The following is an 18,471-nucleotide window of genomic DNA, read 5'->3' as shown; positions in this document are numbered from 1 at the left end:
TTCTCTGAGCATGGCTCTTTTCAAGAGCTATCAGTTCTATTTAACGCTATGGTTATATGGAACTATGATACCCTCTAATGGTCCAGTAACAAACTACAGATATTTACTGAGAATACTCAAGTAAATAACAAAAAATGCTGACAGAACAGATGGGATTTAGCATGGTATGCTTGTAAAGTGACATTTTTTCATGGCAAGCACAATATCCTAAAATTAAATGGATATTTATCAAATGTTCTGTTTTAAAGAGAAATGCACTTTTTCATTTTTCTTCAAGAAGTTACAAGTGGTCTAACATTTTACCACCATCCAATTTCCAGAGGTTTTTTTGTTTTTTTAAATGATTTCTCTCTTTGATTTAGTTAAATAAATATTCATTCAAAGCATATGGCTCTGAGGAAAAGACCTAACAAGTTAAAAAAAGTAATGTTAGACTACATTAACATGAAAAGTGGAACAGGGAGCTAAAAAAATGTGTAACTCTTACTAGTTAAAATGAAGAATTTAGGCCAGCACCTTTAATTATGATTTGTATTTAATTATGAGAAATTTTGCTTTATCACCTTTACATATAATTAATTCAGATTAATAAAAATCATCTCAAAGCAAAATTAAGGGTCTGATTGAAAGCCACAAAAGCAAGGAAACGGTCATTAAAGACTATTTTTATTTTGCTTAGGTATTTTAGAACACATAGAAGAGTAGTCTGTTGTTAATATTCATTCATAACTTCATGCCAGTTTAAGTTATTAATGTACAACAAGGAAAATATAAGGCGTTAGCTCTGCATTTAAGACCACTATGGGTGCAATGTTTAACAATCTGTAAAATGCATAAGCACCACAGATGAGTAAAAAATGAAGTTACACCCATAAAGCCCAATCTTCAACATGAGTTTTGCTTAAGTGAGGACTACAGGATTTGGCAGTGAACTCTAAATTTGCTTGCTTTTGGGGCTTTCAGTCAGACACTAGCTATATTCATATATGCATCAGCATGATTTTGATCTACAAAACCAATGAGATTTTTGCCATTGACTCCAATGGAGGCAGGATACATCCTATATTTTCCTTATTTAATTTCCTTGATCTTTATGGATATCTAAAAAAAAATGTTCTGTTGCTCCATTATAGTGTCTGAAGGCCACACATCCTATCACTAGAACTATAATGATGTGCTATTAGAGTCGTGGTGTACTTTTTGTAAGGTTCATTCACACTATTATATCACAATTCTTTTGAATTCTTAGAGATTTATTGTATGGTTTCAATGCATAGTGAAAAAAGTACACCAAATATTCTGCCTGACAGAGGTTTATTTATAAAGAATGTTATCTTTAGTATGCATTCATAATAAAATATTGAAGTTATCACAGTGTCTTCTGAAATGTGTAATACAAGTAATGTATTACCAAGGACCCTTATTACAACTATTAACTATACAACTATATTAACTGTACAAACTGCCACTTAAATATTTAAAAGTTTACAGCAGTACAGACCATGGATCAATCACCTACAAATTTCATTTTAAAGAGGAGTGTTTATAACAGAAACCTTAACAGGTCTTTAAATATAGTTATGCTACATAGTACAATTACATCAGCACAAACTTTATCTTTACATTTCTGAACAAGGAAAAATGGCAACTGAATTAAATATCTGTAAGAAATGTAGGCCAAAAAATAAAGCCCAAGTACTCTCAGTTAAATGATTTGTATGACCTGCATCCTGCAGCTAGCACAGGAGGTATGTTCATCATCAGTCAGTTGCCCTTGGAGAGAATGGGGAGCTTGTTTCATGCAGGACTGACCTTTTCATGTTTTGCTGTCTTAGGGGACATCATTATGGAGAGGTGGCAGCAGCGTGTGTGTGTGTGTGTAAGGGGAGATGGAAAAAGCTGCCTTCCTTCTTTATTTCAGCTTACCGTGAAGTCTCTAGTTACACCACGTACCTATTAAATACACCTCTACCCCAATATAACGCTTTCCTCAGGAGCCACAAAATCTTACCACGTTATAGGTGAAACCGCGTTATGTCGAACTTGCTTTGATCCACCAGAGTGCGCAGCCCCGCCACCCCACCCCAGAGTGCTGCTTTACTGCATTATATCCAAATTCGTGTTATATCGGGTCGCGTTATATAGGGGTAGAGGTGTACTAAATGTCATTAAAAATATACTAGAGTTTGGTGCAGCAAGGACTTGCAGGAGCAGCCCTATATATTTTATTAAGTGCTTTATAAAGTTTCAAGCCTATTGTCAATACTCAGCAAACAATAAACCATAATAGGGAAATGTATGCAGTATAGTTGTAGTGGTGTGGGTGATAAGGCATACATAGCAATACATGGCTTCTTCTTTTCATAGAATCATAGAACCATGAGTTAGAAGGGACAACAAGGGTCATCTAGTCTAACCTCCTGCCAAGCTGCAGGATTTGTGTCTAAACCATCCAAGTATCGACCCTGATTTTGGGCACAGCATGCAAGCCTCAAACTTTGGAAGGGCTCAAACATTTCAGACAGCAAGCAAATCTGCTGCCCAGTGCATATTCTTCTGCAGCCTCCCTGTGCCCAGGCTCACACTCCCAAGACACTCACATTCCAGTCCCATCCTGCTGATTGCCTCGGGAAGGGACATGGTGGTGACTACTGGCCTGCCTGCCTATTTCTGCCATGTGTGTGGCAGTCTCTGCTGGTGCCCAGCTGCCTCATGAGGGGCCTGCCTTTCTGCTTGGAGGACACGTGGCGGTGTTGCCACGTTTGCCATTTTCCTGTGGAATTGGGCAATTTTAAAATACCAGTCGCAAGGTTTTGTTTGTTGGTTTGGGGGTTTTTATGAGGAGTCATGGGTTGCAATATTTTGGGCTAGTTTGCTGATAGTCTGCTACATTTTGGGCTGGGGGGGCAAAGGGGAGGAGGCAGTGCCTGTGCTGTGTGTGTCCCTGGGGGAATGGGGAGGGGGCAGCACCTGTATCCTGCGGGGGAGGAGGGAAGGGACGCAAGGAGGGGGCAGTAGTGCTAGTGCTGTGTGTCCGGGGCGGGGGGGAGGAGGGCAGTGCCTATGCTGTGTGTCTGGGGGGGTGTGTGTGGCAGTGCCTGCGCTCTGTGTCCAGGGGGAAGAGGAGGGGGCAGTGCCTGTGCTGTGGGTCCGGGGGGAAGAGGAGGGGACAGCGCCTGTGCTGTGTGTCCGGGGGGCAAAGGAGGGGACAGCGCCTGTGGTGGGTGGGTGTCTCCCGGGGAGAGGGGAGGAGGGCAGTGCCTGTGCTGTGTGGGTCCCCGGGGGTAGGGGGCTGTGGCCAGCTGGAAGTGACAGGCGCCACAGGCCATTCACCTGTGCTGCCCTCGCTCCGCTGCCCCTGGCCGCGCTGCTCGGGAACCTCCTGCTCCGATGCGCAGGTGAGAGCCCGGCCCGGGACAAAGCCGGGCGAGGGCTGATGTCGGGGTGTCCCTCCCTGCCCCCCGCCCATCGTCAGCCCCGCGGGCAGAGCGCGCCCCTGCCCCGCTGAGCCGCCCGTGGGGCAGGTCGGGATCGGGACAAGGCTCCGGGGCTGCTCTCCCGGGTACGTCCCCTCTCCCAGGGTCTCCCCCCGCCGGTGCACTTTGCAGCACGAGGAAGATGCTGCCCCACCCCGCTCGTGGCTCCAGCGAGGAGCAGGGACGCTGGAGCCACCCCCACCCCGGGCAGTGCCGTGCCACGAGCCGCAGCTAAGGTAAGCGGGGCAGGGCTGGCCCCCCGACCCGACCCGGGCTAGGCTCTGCCTCCGCAGCCTCCCACACCGCCCGCCTCCCCGCTCACGCGGCGGCAGCCTGCCCGGCGGGAGCGCCTGCTGCAGAGCCCGGGCTGAAGCGCTGGAGCCCGGCAGCCTCCTGCAGGCTCTGGGGCTAGGCGAGGAGGAGATCTCCGGCCTGGGAGGTAGCAGCAGCCAGTCTGGACCTAAGGCAGTGGACAGGGGGAGGATCCGCAGCTGCCCCTCTGGGGCTGCACATGGAAGGGCGGGGGGGGGGGGGCTGAACTGCAGGATGTTTGTTGGGGTGATAGGGTGATTACTCGGGGCAGGGGGTGCTGGAGTGCAGGGTGTTAAGTTGGGGTAACTGATAGGGTGATTACTGGGGGCCAAGGGACTCTGGATGACAAGGTATTTGTTGAGGTGACAGGGTGATTACTGGGGGGCCAGGGAGCTCTGGACCGCTGGGTGTTTGTTGGGGTGACAGGGTGATTACTGGGGGCAGAGGGCTCTGGATCGCAGGGTTTTTATTTGGGTGTCGGTGATTAATGGAGGGCAGGGGGTTCTGGATGGAAGGGTGTTTATTGAGGTGACAGGGAGGCCAGGGGGCTCTGGGTTGCAGGATGTTTATTTGGGGGGAGAGGGAGGGGAAGTCTGGGTGACAGCTTATATTGGGGCTCTGGGTTTTTCTAGGGTGTAGGGGACTCTGGGTGGAAGGATTTTTAGTGGGGGTCATTGGCTGTCAGGGTTTTTTTAGGGTGTCTCATCTGGGCTGTGTGTGTGGATGTCTGTCTATAAAGGGGACTTTAATATGGTTGAGGTGGGGGCAGTTAGTGGAGTGACCTTCCTGTCAAAATTCCCCTTGGGGTTTGGATTTTGAATTTGATTGTCATCTCATAGCTTTGTTGCTAATGTGGAGAACTCCTGCTGGGACTTGTAGCTTTTATTTAATTAATTTATTTATTTAATCAAATCTGTACGAGGTATCCACCAAAATCTTTCATATATTATTTATGTGTAGACTAATGTGTTAATTTAAAAAAATGTTTTCAATAAATAGATTGGGTTACTTAGTTTGGGGCTAGTTTTTAAGTGACTTTGGGTTATTAATGCAGTAGAAATCTGGCAATCCTGGCGAGGCAGGAGAGAAAGCAGGAAACAGAGTTCTGCAGGCAAGGAAAGCAAGTGCAGCCCATCAGGAGGGAGCTGCCTGGATCTCCTGCCCAGCCCCAGCACCGTCCCTGGGTGCCTCTGGGAAACATTCAGCATCCAGGGTTCATCACCCAGCCTTGGGCTGCAGCAGCCCCAAGCAGAAGGATGTCCCGAGAAGCCCCTTCCTGATCCAGGGCAGCTGGTAAGGGTGGGGGGGGGAGTAGGAAGAGGGATTATTCCTGCCTTACAAAGCAGTGACAGATACCTGAATCCTGGGGGTAGGGAGCTGGGGTCCCACAGGAGCTGTGGGAAGGGGAGGGTCCCCATGGGGCACCTTTGCAGCCAGCGCACCTGATGTTCTGTGACCGACTGGGCCTTGCAGTGCCCTGTATGTGCCCGTGCAAACTTTGCCTGGCATGGTGGGTGCTCATGGTGGGACTGGGACTGGCCTTGCACACTGTGGTCTTGCTGCCTATGGTAGTGTCATGGGGCTCACTTGGAGGCCAGGCACCCTGCTTTTGGCCTTTCCTGAGAAGTTGGCAGAGTTGGACAGCTCGGGGGCAGCCGGGCACAGCGCCCCAGAGAGCACCGGGGACATTAGTGGGCAGAGTCAGAGGCTCTGGGGCTGTGTTCCACTGTGGGCTGGTACTGTGCCTCTGGGGAGGCTGCATGGAGCGTCAAGAGATGGGTGAGCAAGTAAATGAGGGAGAGGCTACAGTGATTGCAGGGTCGATGACAGGGCTGAGGCTGCGTGTGCAAGGCAGTAGATTGGAGGGGATGATGGCTTTGTGGGTCCCTGCAATGCCCTGGCTGCAAGGGGAGAGAAAGAGGGGGAACCAGCCCACCGACCGATTCCTGCTCAGGCCAAGGGCTGGGCCGCTGGGGAAGGCTTGAGGGAAGCTATTACCTGTCGGTAAGATCCCGGGAGAAATGGCTCCCTGGCTCTTCATAGACAAGTTTAACCCACTGTTCAAAGGAGAACTCCCTAGCCTCACTGAATGGTGCCTAGTGTTGTCAATTGAGTATTTCTAGGAATTGAGAGGCGGGGTCGTAGATTGTAACAGTGAAACCATTTTGGTTTTTTTGGACTGTGAAAGAGGAAGTGAGTAGGCTCTGTTCATTTGCCTGAGCAGATCCAAAATCAAGAAAGAGTGAGAAGGGCTGACTTGAAAGGGTATGTGTGTGTGTGTGTGTGTTTGTGTGTGTGTAAAACACTTTAATTAGGATGCAGAGTTAAGCAGTGAGAGACAGCTCTCCCAAATACTGTAATTGTTAGGTTACTTAATTATTGAGGCAGGCATCCAAAAAGTGAGAATCAGTCCCACAGGCAGGTATTATATTATTGTAAATCATTTCCCTAACATGAGGTTTATGTGCATTTAAAATAAAGATCATGTTTTTGTCTTCTTTTAATGCACAATGTATCAGCACCTGAATTCCAAGTATTAGAGGGTTTCTAACAGTAGATTTGGGAAGGCAAATTTGTAATTGAATTGGGAATAAGAAAAGAACATAACTAAGAAAAGCACACACAAACAGCACTTGATTATGCAGCATATAGCTGTTATTTAAAGTAGGTAATGGTTAAAATCAGTATTTGGAAACTAGTAAATATCTGTATAATTCTACATTATTTGCTTAATGAGCAAATCAACAAAAATAATTTCTTTTGTTTTGTAATTTGCTATTAGTACAAGATAAAGAGGGCCTTGAATAAATGCATTTTTATAATGTACAATATGAGATACTTATAGGAAAATATAGGTAAATAGTTAAAACAGACACTTTTTGTTGTCTGAATGCTGATATCCTATCATCTCTGTATCTGTTTTTTTATTTATATATTTATTTTTGTCTCTTACAGCTTAAGAACAAAGGAGGGAAAGGAATACCTTTCCCGAATCAACTGCTTATATTATTAAACTCATTTGGAATGGACAATGGAATGTTCCCTACTTTTATCATGATCAAAAACTTCTTCCTTCTCTGTATTTCCATAAATTTAGCCAGTCACTTTGGGTAAGTTGTCACGTATTTGACTTTTTTTAACTGAAGACAGTATGTTCACAGATATGACTTTAAGAACATCTAAAGCTCTGTTTCCTCCCAGTGTGTGGCAGGAAGAAAAATAGACTTGCTTTTGATCCACTACTAATGTCAGGGGGGAAAGGGAGCAATTCTTTTTTCCCAATGAAATGTTCTGTTCCTCACTGGTTTATGGACCAGTCCTATATCCCCTGCACAGCTGCTGACTGTGGTGGATACTGAAGTCAAAGGGAGTTTTGTGTATACAAAAAAATCAGGATTACAACCACAGAGGTCAAGCCTGCTAGGTGCTGAATCTGCTGACCCCAGTAGCAAAGCACTACATTACATATTAAACTTGAAACAGATGACGGTCACATGACTTCAATGGGAAAAAAGTGCTTAACTTTACATGCTTAAAGTTAAGCACCTGTTTTAGTGCTTTTCTTGAAAGGGTCAGAGTGCTCAACACATTGCAGGGATTAGGCCCCTAATGAGTTCTGAAACAAGAATTGCTGACACCTTTCTTCTTCTGGATCATTATACACAGGGTATAGTTGGTGAAGCAAGCCATTGCAGGTTGTATTAGGACAGAGAGAATTCAGCATGAGCTCCCAGTTATTAAAATTAATTATTTAAAAGTGAGCTTGCTCCTACTCAAAATGAAAATAAAGGTTTGAAAGTTGAGAAAATATTTCTACAGAACATGTTACAAACAATTCTATTTAATTAACCTTTTTAGGTGCCTACCTGAATCATTGTTTTCTGAATGTTAAATATAGCAAATATCACTGCTATGTTTCACCTTTCAAAAAACCCCAAACTTAGCTGTTTTCACTAATGTACCAGAAGCAGTCTATGAAAGTGATTTTAAACAAAGCATTTAGTAAAGTTTATAGAAATCTAAAGTGACTATATTTTGGGAAAAGATATGTATGTATACGATTTTGCTGAAAAATAAATTTTCCTAATTGAATCCCATCCTGGGACATATGTTAACAGCTCCCCACTTTGGAAAAATACATAATAGATTCAAATAAACTCCCCATCTCAACAAGATTAATTTTTTGAAGAGTTTGGAACTAGCACAGGAGCCAAACTTTGTGACTGGTGACTCTTTACAATGCACAGAACTAATACCCTGGATGTGAACTCCCCCAAACCTTTGGATCTGAACTTGATGGCTCAGACCCATCTCCAATATAAGCCGATTAAGACACTCAGAACTCTGTTACCAATCAGTTGAGAAAAAGCACACAGTTCTAAAATGCATACTACAAGGAAGCCAAACAGCTGAAAAATTAAAATACTAATCTATGGTACACCTGCTCCAGATATCATGCAGCCTATGGCAAAACTTCCATTGGCCTTATTGGGAGCAGAATCGGGCTCTTAGGTCTAGATTCACAAAAATACCTAGGTGTAGTGATGCTCAGAGCCACTATGCCTAACTCTTAGGCCTGAGTTTGGTGTGTAGACTCCCTGTGCAATGAATGGGGAGAGAGAGGTGTCTTAGACTGAGCGATTCACAAAACCCAGCACCCTAGGTTGCTCCTTGTCTAAGCTAGCCAGTGGGAGATGCCACGTTGATGAGTGTGTCCTAACCACTGCCCATCTCTCAGAGATAGACGCCTAAATCCAGACTGCTGGGGGCACCTACCTCTACTTGGGATTCTCAGCTGCTAACCCTCTCCTGGTGTTAGGCAGGAGGAGAATGACTACCTCGTATTTTACCAAAGTGGGGAAGGAGGACAAGGACAATGACCTCTCTCATAGCTTTTAGTCCAATGGTTATGGCACTCACACAGGATGTGGGAGACCCCAGCTCAAGTCCCACCTCTAGTTGATGGGGAGAAGAGATCTGAACAGGAGTCTCCCACTCTCAGGTGAGTGCTCTAACTACCAGCCTACAGAGTCATCCTCATGCTTGTATCCTCTTTGCCCCAATGATTTGTTCATTAGTTAATCCACAGGGGAACAGAGTATGAGGTCAGAGTATGAGAGATAGCCTGATGCTTAGAGCAGTTGGCTGAGAACTGGGAGACCCAGGATCCCCTCCCCCTGCTCCAACTGAGGGAATTTCACATCGGAATGTACCATAATTCATGAGTGAGAGCACTCACCTAAGAAATTACAGACTCCCTGTTCAAATCCCTGCTCCCCCTCAGGCAGAGGGGAGAGAACTGTGGGTCACCCATATTCCTAGTGACTGTTCTACCCACTGGGCTAAAAGTTAGGAGGGAGGTTCCCCCTGGGGAGGTTGTGTAAACTTCTTTTCCCCCTTTATCCCCAGCATTCTGTGTAAGCTTCTCTATAGGGAGTGATCCAGTAGGCAGGGCCGGCACCAGCGAAGGAAGCAGGTGCTTCAGGCAGCCAATGGAAAGGAGTGGCACGTCCAGGTCTTTGGCGGCAATTCGGCGGCGGGTCCCTCAGTCCCTCTTGGAGCAAAGGACTCGCCGCAGAATTGCCTCCGATCGCGGCTTTATCTTGTTTTTTTCCCCGCTTCGCTGCTTGGGGCGGCAAAAAAGCTGGAGCCGGCCCTGCCAGTAGGCAAGGTCTGAGCATGCTAACTGGATCAGGCCCTGAAAGCGAGCAATGCCGAGCTTCCCCTGGTTTCTGCATTGATCTGAGCCTTAGGAGTCTGGATATCTAGCATAAGGGTACAGTGCACGTGCTCAGCAGCAGAAACATTGGTGCCAAGGGAACTTGTACTGCAAAAATTTTGGCGCTGAGTGACCGAGGCGCCTTTGGGGTTCAGAGATAGTTGAGCAGAGTGTTTATGAATCTCAGAGGGGCCTGGTTGTGGGATTTAAGTGCCTAAAGTGATAGTTAGGTGACTACGTCCTTTTGTGAATATGTACCTTAGTTTATTATAGAAATGGAAAGAAATTAGACAGTGATAGTTTGGCTCTACAAACATGGTGGTAATTTGTTAAAATTTTACCATTTTGAGAAACATTCTAGGATTGCAACCTTGAGGTCTCGGCCCTTTCACTTCACTGGTACAGTAAGCAGGAAAGCATGCAATAAGTTAGCGTTAGCCATGTTTTCTTGGATAATATTCAGTCCTTTAACTTCTGTATGGTATTCCCTTTAACAAAGAATTGTGGATTTGTTGCTTTTTGAAGATAGGGTCTAAGTGCAGTGGCTAAAAACAGGAAAAAAATAATGGATAGAAATAAGCCTCAGGCAGGATTCATCGCAAAGTTTTGCCAGTGCACTTCAGTTATGACCTGCAACTCACCTGAGTTGTAAGGCCTGTACCATATAAACAGAGAGAGACAGTCCTGCCAAATTGCGACATTTGATTCCATGAGTTAATCAAATAGCTATTAAGTACTAAAATGTGACTCTACAATACCATTTTTTCCTTTTGTGATCCAATAATTTACCCTAGGCTTGTAGAGGTAAATAGCTCTAATCCACTCCACTGTTAGCCCTACAGAATTCAAGTGCTGCCGTAAGGTCAAATTGTCACTCCGCTCACGCAGCAGTGTGGGGGCGAAAGGTGGTGCAGTGTATCTAAGTAGTTCTGCCTTACAAGCAGGTGCAATGTCAGTGTATAATTTAGATGCTTTGGGATCTTCAAGATAAAAAGGTACTATATTCAGATAAAATATTAGGCTGGTATAGAAACAGTAGTAGCCCTTTGATTGCCACAGTTACTTATTATTGCCAATAGACGGTACTGTAACGTTTTAGGATAATTTAGGTATGGTATGCAGTGCTACATTTTAGTGTGTTTAATTGTAATACATTAAGGAAAAGTGGCTGTCCTTTTGGTATAATGGACAAAGATTAAAAACCAAAATACAAAAAGAAGTTGTAGATGAAGGCTGTGATTTTCAAATCTTCCTAGAAGACTAAGACACGTAATACTCACTGAAATAAATGGGAATTATGTATCTAAATCCCCCAGATGGTTTTTAAAATCTCAGCAAAAGCAAAATCTCAGCTGTAATTCTGGGCTATCATAAATATGGAATGACTGCTGAGAATTATATACAACATTAAGCCATGGGGGAAAAGTGAGGTGTAGAACTGTAAACATAGTTACATGGTGTCATTAAAAAAGGTCACAGAATTAAAATTCAGAGGTATAGATCAAAGAAGACCAGAATACAAAACCCCCCAACCCAGCATTGTTTATATAACAGCGATTTATGAGCCTTGTTCTGCATAAATACACCTCTACCCCAATATAACGCGACCCGATATAACATGAATTCTGATATAACGCGGTAAAGCAGTGCTCTGGGGGGGGCAGGGCTGCACACTCCAGCGTATCAAAGCAAGTTCAAAGTGGTTTCACTTATAATACGGTAAGATTTTTTGGCTCCTGAGGACAGTGTTATATCGAGGTTGAGGTGTAGTCTAATGTGAGTCAAGCAGACTTCAAGCTTGCTAGAATTAGACCATAAGTTTTATAATACTTACTGTACTGAGGTATCTTAAGATGCTTTACAATTTTGCTGAAATTAAAAATTAATCAGTACTATGATGTTAATGAATAGTAAAAAATCTATTACAGTAAAAGCAAACAGATACAGATTAGACAAAGGGTCTGATTTTTCATTCCTTGTGCACCCAAAACTTCCACTGAACTCAATAAGTGTTTTGAGTGTGCAAGAAATACAGTATCAGTTTGTCACAGAACAAACAAAAGGTGGGCATGTTTCTGATGTCACTGGGGGTCGAGGACAGCGGAAAGATTCTCCAGAGCAGCACATTTCAGGAGTGAAGCATAAGATGAACTGTGTCAGTTGACCATAGCTGGCATGCCATAGAACGAGGAGTCACTTATTCAATGTCTTATCTTGTGAGGTATCTGTTGCTTCTTGGGTGCAGCTGAGCATCTTGCAGTATCACGCCCTCAAAAGATTAATTTAGCTGTTATTTGGAAAAGGCTCACTTTATGAGTGACCAAAAATATCTTTTAGCTAATAAGAAATTTGACTGGGAACCAGTACTGTTGGTGCAAGCTGAGAAGTGAGGTGATCCTATCTGCAATCAGCCCAGCTTGCTGTTGACTCTTTCTGCGTTTAGAAAACTGTTAATTGGAGCTGGTCAAACATTTTAATCAGAAACTCAACATTTTTTCTGCATTTTTCAAACAGTTCTACTATTAATCAAGCAATTTGGAATGCCAGTAATTAAGACCCTGCTTTTCCAATAAATTCAGGCAGTAGAGTGTGATGGATGCATCAACTCCCTGATCTTCAGCCAGGGTAAAAGTTAGAACCAGCAGGGGGCCTACTCTAACCTTGTATCAGCAGAGGATAAGTCATAGTATGATGCCCCCTCCTAATCAAACTCCTCCTGTTACACCCCTTCTCTTCCCTTGCTCTGGGATTAGGAGGGGGTGATTAGCAGAGGATGTAGCAGAGCTGCTGCTGCCAGCTTCCCACCAGTGAAGGGAGTTTCCCTACACAAAGGGGGTAATTCTCCACCAGCTATCTCCAGCCCTAAAACTTGACAGTGATTTATCCTAGAGGCAGAGAGGCACAGTCTCTACCTCAGAAGAGAAAAGGAAAGAATTTGGAAATCTCTCAAGTAGTAGAAGGCTGACTTCATCACTGCATTATGCCCTTCACACATAAGGCCTCAAGTCAATCAGAATGCCCCTCCAATTGAGCAAAGGGGATATCTTTGGTTTTCTGAAATACAGCTGAGAGGAAATAAGTTGGTGTTATTAACCATCAACTAACAGTTTTAATCAGAGTAAGTGAGAAAAATATGAGCCCTACTAACTCTAGCCCCCTACCAATGCAAGGATTTTTTCTCTACTATATATTTTCTGGGTGTTTTATCCAGTCTACTTTTACATATCTTAATCAAAGGGGTTTTCTTTGTTCTCCATGAGATACTACTCCTCAATCTAGTAGCTCTCATCATTCAGTTGATTTTCATGAAATTCAGTCTCATTTTACCTCCCCTTCACATTATTCCTGGTTATGCTCTACAACTTTAAATAAAATTTCTTTTTTTGAATTTCAAAATCTCCCTGGGGTCATCATGCTTCTAGCACTTATAGACAGTTGTCAGTTCTCCCTCATGTTCTCATTGGGCCTGATCCAAAGCCCCTTGAAGAGACTCCCATGGGCTTTGGAGCAAATACTTACATAGCTCTTTTAATTCTTCCTCTGAATCAGGCATTTCATTGTTTTTGTTTCTCTTTTCCTAATTCCTTCAGTTTGTCTCTATATAATTAGCATGACATTCCTCCCATTTTTAAAGGGACAGTCCTGGTTTTTGGGACTTTTTCTTATATAGGCACCTATTACCCCCAACCCTGTCCCGTTTTTTCACAGTTGCTATCTGGAAACCCTATATATAATAGCATGGTACATGGATGCCTGTTCATTCACAAGGAATGCTAATCCAGTGGGGAAAATGACCCTATTTTCCACCTTTGTCCACTCACAGCCTATTCCTAACTTCCCTTTTTACATTCGTAACCTTAAAAGATCATCTGAAAAAAAAAAGTGCAATGCTTGCGTATCTGTAGAACTACCAGTAAAAATGTTGAGCTGTGGAATGAATGCAATAGGAATTGGGGACTTGGCAAAAGTCTTTTGGTGAAAGGGACTAAGCTTATATCATCTTCTTAAAAATCTGTGCTTCTTCTGTGCAGCAGCAATCTAATCCATGTTTTTGGGATCACTTCATCCAAAGGAGGCATGGAATACTGAATGACAGGAAGACTGTAGTAATACACATTTGATACTGATCAACATTTGTCACTGAGGTATACTGTCACAGTTTCAGAGTTAGCTGCACTGTATTCCTCCTCTGTAGTCCTTTAAGGGCACCCATTTAAGGTTTCAGGTTCCCAGTCATTACCTCTCTTTGGTGGGGAGACCCACGTTTCTTTCCCTCCTAATCAGAGTTTTTAAGGCTACACATTCCCTGGCATATACTGTACTGTGATATCCCCAGCAAGCCAATGCCTATGCTTAGCTTGCTCTATGAGGATATGACCAGTGTGTGCCAACAGTTACACATTACCACACAACTCTTTCTCTGCAAAGTACATTTATTCTTTGGATAAAAGCATCACAGAGAAAATATCTAAAAAAGTTCCCACATACTTACAAACATACCAGAAAACTACCCATCTTCCGCATAGGGAGTCTGATAGGCCAGCATCCCTTCTACCCCTTCAGCAAGGGCTGAGGTCCCCTAAGGACCAAAGGTCCTGTCCATTTGCTGAAGCAAATGGAAGGTCCTGAATCTGTTTAAACTCAGTCTTTATATATCCCAAGTTCTTTCTTCATCTCTTGGTCTCTGGAAAACGCAGTTGGAACCAGTGTATGCAAGCTATCTCATAGTGGTGGTACCTCACTGGAGCTGTTTAGGGTCTCAGCGACTTGCCTTAACCAAACCCCACTGTTGTTAGTTCATGGTGGAGCTGTGGTGGCCCCTACCCCCATCTCCATAGAGTAGGGGACATTCATACATAAACCATTCCTAAATTTAATACAATGCTCCCCAAAGATACTACATGGGGTTGCAGTATCTGCCACATATACATGTAGAGAGACAAGGTGGGTGAGGTTATATCTTTTATTGGGCCATCTTCTGTTGGTGAAAGAGAAATAAAAGATTCCCCCCCCCCCCTTCTCTGTGATACCCTGGGACCAACACAGCTACAACAACACTGCAAACATAGACATGCAAACAGTTTTATATTTTGCAGAAGGGTCTGGCGTGCAGTTTATATTTTGAGATTGCTAATGAAAAAATCATTTACTTTGGATCAGAGTTAAGGTTGTAATTTTACAATGAAATATACAATTTTTTTATATTTGGTGAGAATGTGTTTATGGGTACTGTGAAAACTGCTTCAGCCTTCATTTCCATACTTTTAAGTACTTGAGTTTTATAAATGATGTAATAGCTAAGCAGGTAATTGTCACTGAGCAACTTTAATTGTTGGTAAAGAAAGAATTTTGGTTTTGGAATGACAGTGGACCCAGGAAAGAGACCGTAAAAGAATTACTGATACAAGCAAAAGAGACAAACTGCTTAAGATCAAATAAACATGAGCAAAACCAAGCAAGTATACTTCTTGTCAAACCAATTTAATATTGCAATCAGTTTAGCATAATTGAGGCCATCAAAAGCAGCAGAAATGTCCAGCAATGCAAAACTTTATAACTCCCTAAAGATGCTCAGTCATTCACATTGAAAGATAAATCATTCACAGTTTTAAGCATCACTGTCTCTGTTGCAATTTGGTCCAAAGCCTGACAGTTAACACTGACAGATTGTTTGTGATAAGGTGATGATATACTGGTAGTTACTTGACAACAATCTTTTCAAGCACTTTCACAAGAAAGGGTAAATTAGACACTGAAAAATATTTTAGATTCCAAAGCTGCTTTTCTTTCTTTTTTAAGAATGGGGTTTCCAGTAGGATTGGAATTACACCAGACCACAGAGACAAATTAATAGTTTGTGTAATAAAAGTTTGTTTATGGGCACTCTCCTGAAGAAATTCAGTTGGCCAGGTACCAAAAGAAGTCTTACTTTTCTGAACTAGCATCTTGACTTCCCTTTTTTGAGATAGCTTTAAAATCTAACAATTCTGATAATATATTAAACTGTTTAATGTGTAATTTAATTCCTTCACCAGAGACCAGGGTAAGGGCTGGGGATACAAGTGAGTTAGAAAATAATGAACCTTAATGGTCTTAGGATCTCCTTTTTAAAAAGGGCAATTTCATCTTTCCATCTATCAGGAGAAATAATTGAATATGTCCTTTTGCTGCAGTTGGGAAAAAGAAACTGATTAAATGTTTTAAACGGGCTTCTGGGATTTTCCTTCTGCGTCTACAATGCCAGCTGAATAGTTAGTACCTCTGTCACTTCTGTTACCTACCTCCATTCACTAGGATGTTGTTTTCAACTAAACTGAAGGTGCAGCTGCCGTATTATTTTAGTTGATCATTTGCAGTGCACTATCCACCTCAGTGAGTTACTGGCCAATGGAGCAGATGTGGTCATAAGAGACAGAACTGGGAGTTAAATTAACCTGGAGAGCATAGAGTGGTTGGATGGTCTTGTGGCTTGGGCAAGGGATGAGATTCAGTGCGGTGCCTCTAAGAACCCAGGGGGAAGGGTGTAAAGGGGGCTTCAAGGCTTTGCACTCTCCTGATAAGGAGCTGCAGAGGCCTCTAGCGTAACTTAGCCCTCAGGGCCCAAGTTACAGCAGCCTCCCAGGGCTGCCCTGTGGGCTCTAGCATTTCTGGGAATCTCCATAGCACTACCTGCTATGGTCCCAACACTGAACTGCCCCCCCCTGCCCCCAGCTGCCCTCCCACCCTGAATGCTCCCCTATATCATGGCTTGTAAGAAGGTTCGTCAAGTGCCTACACTGGGGAATCCTCTGGCAGAGCTCTTTTTACCCAACTCAGGCATATAAAAATAAAATGTCTTCCATTTTCAAAAACAGTCTTGGGTAAAAATTCTTACTGAAAAATATTTGAGTTCTGTTTTTTTTTTTTTTTTTTTTTTTTGAAAAAAACCACAAACATTTGACAAGAAATGAAAAATTTTTAGGCAAAACATTTTGGTGAACAATATTTTGTTTACCAAAACAAAAAGATGTTTCAGTGAAAATATTCCAGCCATTTCTCCTTGGGACCCCATATTTTCATTGTCTTTAGTAAACATATTCTTCATTCTAAAAATCCTGAAAAGAAGTTAACATAGCTTCCTTCTTTATGCCCTGGACACAGGGTTAGGTGTGCTTTGTCTGTAAACTGACATAGAGCACCCGGGGCCTGATCCCGCAGTACTTGAGCAGACAGTTAAAGAAATGGGGGGCAAGGGTGTTTTGCTGTTTAAAGGGCCACCATGCCTGAAGTATTTAGACATGTCTACTGAAGTCTATGAGACTTTATAGTGAACAAGGAATGCATGATTCGACCTAATGGCTGTGGAATCGGGTCCACAATGTATAACTATTGTTTGCTCAATGCAAGGGAAGACCGACTGATGAAAACAAGGAGGAGAGTAGAAGGATTGTTTATTCTGTGCTGTGCTTTTGAGAAACCAAGGCGATTTGGGGTGAAATCCTGGCTTCATTGAAGTAAAGGGGAGTTTTGCCATGGGGGAAATAGCTCAGAGGCTTGAGCATTGGCCTACCAAACCCAGGATTGTGAGTTCAATCCTTGAGGGGGCTATTTAGGGAACTGGGGTAAAAATTTGTCTGGGGATTGGTCCTGTTTTGAGCAGGGGGTTAGACTAGATGACCTCCTGAGGTCCCTTCCAACCCTATGATTCTATGACTTAATAGCAGCCACTTGTTCATCTTTGATTTTCTGAGATTTCTCATACAGCAAGATATGTCACTACCAGCAGCAAAGCAAAAAGCAGAAGCAGAGGAGGGGCAGGAGGAATAGAGGAAAACCACACAGTTCACATTGCAGAATTTCATCTGAATACTTCAGACTACAGGAGAGGGTGGAAAATCAGAGGGAAGAGGGGTTTGGTCTCCAATCCCCATGGATCCCTCTGAGACTGACACAACTTTTACTCTGTTCCCTTTATTTGTTTATTTATTTATTTAAAACAGCTTCTCACTAATGCCAACAGCTTCAGGGAAAGATGACACCAACGATAATATTACCATATTCACCAGGATCTTGGATGGCCTACTGGATGGCTATGATAATAGATTGCGCCCAGGTCTGGGAGGTACAGTAGAATTTCTATTGCTATTGCCTCAGTTAATGTCACTCTTGTGTAATTACTACAGTGAAGCCTACGTAAAATGAATATATGGCAGTGGAACAAACCTGTTAAATGTACATGCTCTGTCTACCTAACCAAATGGATATAGAACAAAGCCTTTGTAAACAAATGGCTGATTGTGATGGGGAATAAGATACCATCCAGAAGTTGGTGAGAGGACTCTCCTTCTTGCTAGAAGGACCCTTGCTGCTTGACTTGATTGTAGGGATTCATAGCATCGCAGACTGAGCCAACTGTGGGCAATTAATTAATCCCTACTTTACAGACAATATAAGAGGGATGTGCTGTCAGCCGAAGAGGGATGGATGGATGGGTCAGTCAATTTCTAGAAGGCTACATTTGGGAGGAGAAACAGGGGATCCTTTTCCTCTGGAACATGGCTGAAATGAGCTATTGGGACTTCATACCTTTGCATTGGCCTTAGCTGAAGCAAGCCACAAAGACTGTGCTTTAAACTGTGCTTTGAATGAGGGCAGCCTTACTCAGTTATTTGCATTTGGCTCTTAAAGCGGTATGGTATACTTTACGTGTATTGTTATACGTTACAATAAAGCAAACCACAGAGGTGTTTGACCTTAATATAGATGAGCAGAATCCAATGCTGCTTGGAGTGGTCTGCCACACTGATAACATTTCCAGTGTGGTAAAATGGTTATTTGTCTCTGGTAGACCTCATTGAAAAAAATATGTCAAGTGAATATATACTATGTGTACTGTACAAAATTATCTCTATCAAACAGCACAGCCTCCTTACACAATAGATTAATACAATTTTAAAATAACCCTGTTGAAAGAATTATATTTTG

General features: G+C 43.2%; 1 protein-coding gene across 1 annotated transcript in view; it reads left to right on the top strand.

Moving 5' to 3' along the window:
- Positions 1 to 3,829: 3,829 nt before the first annotated feature.
- Positions 3,830 to 18,471, top strand: part of GABRA5 (gamma-aminobutyric acid type A receptor subunit alpha5) — an 80,712-nt gene continuing 66,070 nt past the window's right edge. The window contains exons 1-3 of the mRNA XM_034757917.1: positions 3,830 to 3,915; positions 6,744 to 6,898; positions 17,487 to 17,608. Of these exons, the coding sequence (XP_034613808.1) occupies positions 6,813 to 6,898; positions 17,487 to 17,608 (208 nt within the window). The 5' untranslated portion in view covers positions 3,830 to 3,915; positions 6,744 to 6,812. The remainder of the gene's footprint in view (positions 3,916 to 6,743; positions 6,899 to 17,486; positions 17,609 to 18,471) is intronic.

This window comes from Trachemys scripta, chromosome 1 (genome assembly GCF_013100865.1).
Source record: "Trachemys scripta elegans isolate TJP31775 chromosome 1, CAS_Tse_1.0, whole genome shotgun sequence".
NCBI classification, from domain to species: domain Eukaryota; kingdom Metazoa; phylum Chordata; order Testudines; family Emydidae; genus Trachemys; species Trachemys scripta.
Note: the sequence above shows the minus strand (reverse complement) of the source record. Positions and strands in the feature narration are given on the sequence as shown.